The sequence below is a fragment of the Papaver somniferum genome, chromosome 5 (genome assembly GCF_003573695.1).
Source record: "Papaver somniferum cultivar HN1 chromosome 5, ASM357369v1, whole genome shotgun sequence".
NCBI lineage: Eukaryota > Viridiplantae > Streptophyta > Magnoliopsida > Ranunculales > Papaveraceae > Papaver > Papaver somniferum.
In genome coordinates this window covers 159,396,115-159,398,153 of record NC_039362.1, presented here as the reverse complement: position 1 = coordinate 159,398,153, position 2,039 = coordinate 159,396,115, and the positions used below count along the sequence as shown (strand labels likewise).

Genomic DNA, 2,039 nt, shown 5'->3' with positions numbered 1-2,039 from the left:
CTTCACTCACTTACCTTTATTGTTTTGTGAAGTAATGATTAATCATTTTGGTCCAACATATTTACGAAAACCAACCTAGGAAGATGTTAGACAAATATTGAGGGAGAATGAGTAAAGGGGATTCCCAAGAACGTTAGGTAGTCTTGATTGTATGCATTGGGTATGAAAAGGATTCCTTGTTTATTGGGACGATCAATATAAGGGTCGTTATCCAAAACTAACAGATATCCTTGAAGCTGCTGCTTCTTATGGTTGGATATGACACGCTTTTTTTGGTCTTCCGGGTTCACAAAATGATATTAATGTTTTGCACAAGTCGCCTCTGTTTGAAGATCTGAAGCATGGAATTTGTCCCCAAGTCCGTTTCATGATCAATAACCATCAGTACACTCATGGATATTATCTCACGGATGCTGTCCACCCAAAATGGTCTACCTTGGTTCAATGCTACCGTCAGCCTCCTGCCGGTGCAGTGGGCCGTTCATACCGGCATTTTAACAATGCCCAAATGGCATTGAGGAAGGATGTGGAACGCGCTTTTGGAATTTTTAAGAGGAAGTTTACTATCATTTGTGTCCCATATCGTGGGTTGAGTCCTCGTGAAATGCACAAAACTATGCTCACTTACATAATTCTTCATAACATGGTAATTCAGGAAACCCGTCGTGATTCAGAGTGGACTAACTATGAAGATGAAGATTTGAGGCCAGAGATTCAACCAGAAAGAGGCGTCCCTGCAAGGAATTATGATCAATTGACTAATTACATTCAGAACCGAAATTTGTATGATAGTTTAAGAGATGATCAGAGATTGAATCTTTGGGCGGAGCATGGATGACAATGAATAAGTTGTGTATTTTATTTTAAGTTGATGAGCAATAAACTTATTTAAGTTAATGAGCAACAACATTTCAAATTAATCAACTTTTCATTTCAAACTAATATTAAGTAGAATGCAACAACAACATATCAAATTAAAATGCAAAACTTCAAATTAAAACTTAAATTAATACATCAATCATCTAAAGAAACTACTACATCAAACTCATCATCAGTTCCATCCTCATCCTCATCACCATTGGGTTGGTTGTTAGTAAATCCAGTTTGTTGTTCAATCTGTGCTTGAATCCTGTCAAATTCAATTTGCCACACATGTTTTTGTTGGGCATTAATAATTGAAGTGTTAGCTTGAAGAATGTTATGCTTGTCATAGTCAAAACCAAATTGAGAAAGACGACTTTTTTTACTCTCCCTGTTTTGAAATTTTCTATCAACTGCTCTTTGCTTCTCGACAGTCTTTTGATGTTCCATAAACTCCGTCATGTTAAATCCACTGGAACTCCCTCCTTATTGAGCTAATATTCTATCCAGTCTTGCATTGTTCCTCCCTGGAAGTTTTCTCTTACCATCATCAAAATTATTAAAAATTAAGTTACCATTTGGGTTACTTGCATTAGCTAGTGAAGAATTTGATGGACCTGGTGAAAATGGTGAAGAATTTTGTGTTGAGGGAGAAGAATTATATGGTGACTTTTCAGGTACTTGTTGATTACTTGCTAAGTAATCTGGATTATATTTGTTCAACGCCTTCAAAATATGATAACAACTTTCGTAAGCGAACTGTTTACCATGTTTTCGCTGCCAATCTGTACGAACATGTCTTTCAAAATCAATATCCACCTGACCACTCTCCTTGCCTCCTCTCTTGGCTTGCATTATCAATGCAACATAAGCGGCTACTTCCCTGTTGATTATAATGAAGTATTCTGCCAATCTTTTTGCATCACCACCATTGATGTTCATGGTTTGTTTTTCATATTTACGAATATATTTTCCCACATGGTGTTACCATGTTGTTGTGCACCATCAATACAATCTTGAATAAAAAAACATAATTACGACAAATGCATTCATCTTCTATCATGTTGTATTTTGCAACACAGACTTTGGTTTTTTTTTACCTTTGCCTTGACTTTGAGATTGTGAATCCATATTGCAAGAAATAAAAAATTGTAGAGAATGTGTGATTGGTTTAGATT

The 2,039-nt window shown here is 36.0% G+C and overlaps 1 protein-coding gene across 1 annotated transcript; it reads left to right on the top strand.

The window, feature by feature from the left end:
- The first annotated feature begins 367 nt into the window (after positions 1-367).
- On the top strand, positions 368-838 carry LOC113279947. Its single transcript, XM_026528582.1, has one exon. The coding sequence runs from the start codon at positions 368-370 to the stop codon at positions 836-838; it is 471 nt and encodes a 156-aa protein (XP_026384367.1).
- Positions 839-2,039: the final 1,201 nt, after the last annotated feature.

Bases quoted from the DNA above. Each gene is read 5' to 3' on its own strand.
- LOC113279947 (XM_026528582.1), top strand. From the start codon at position 368: ATGATCAATAACCATCAGTACACTCATGGATATTATCTCACGGATGCT.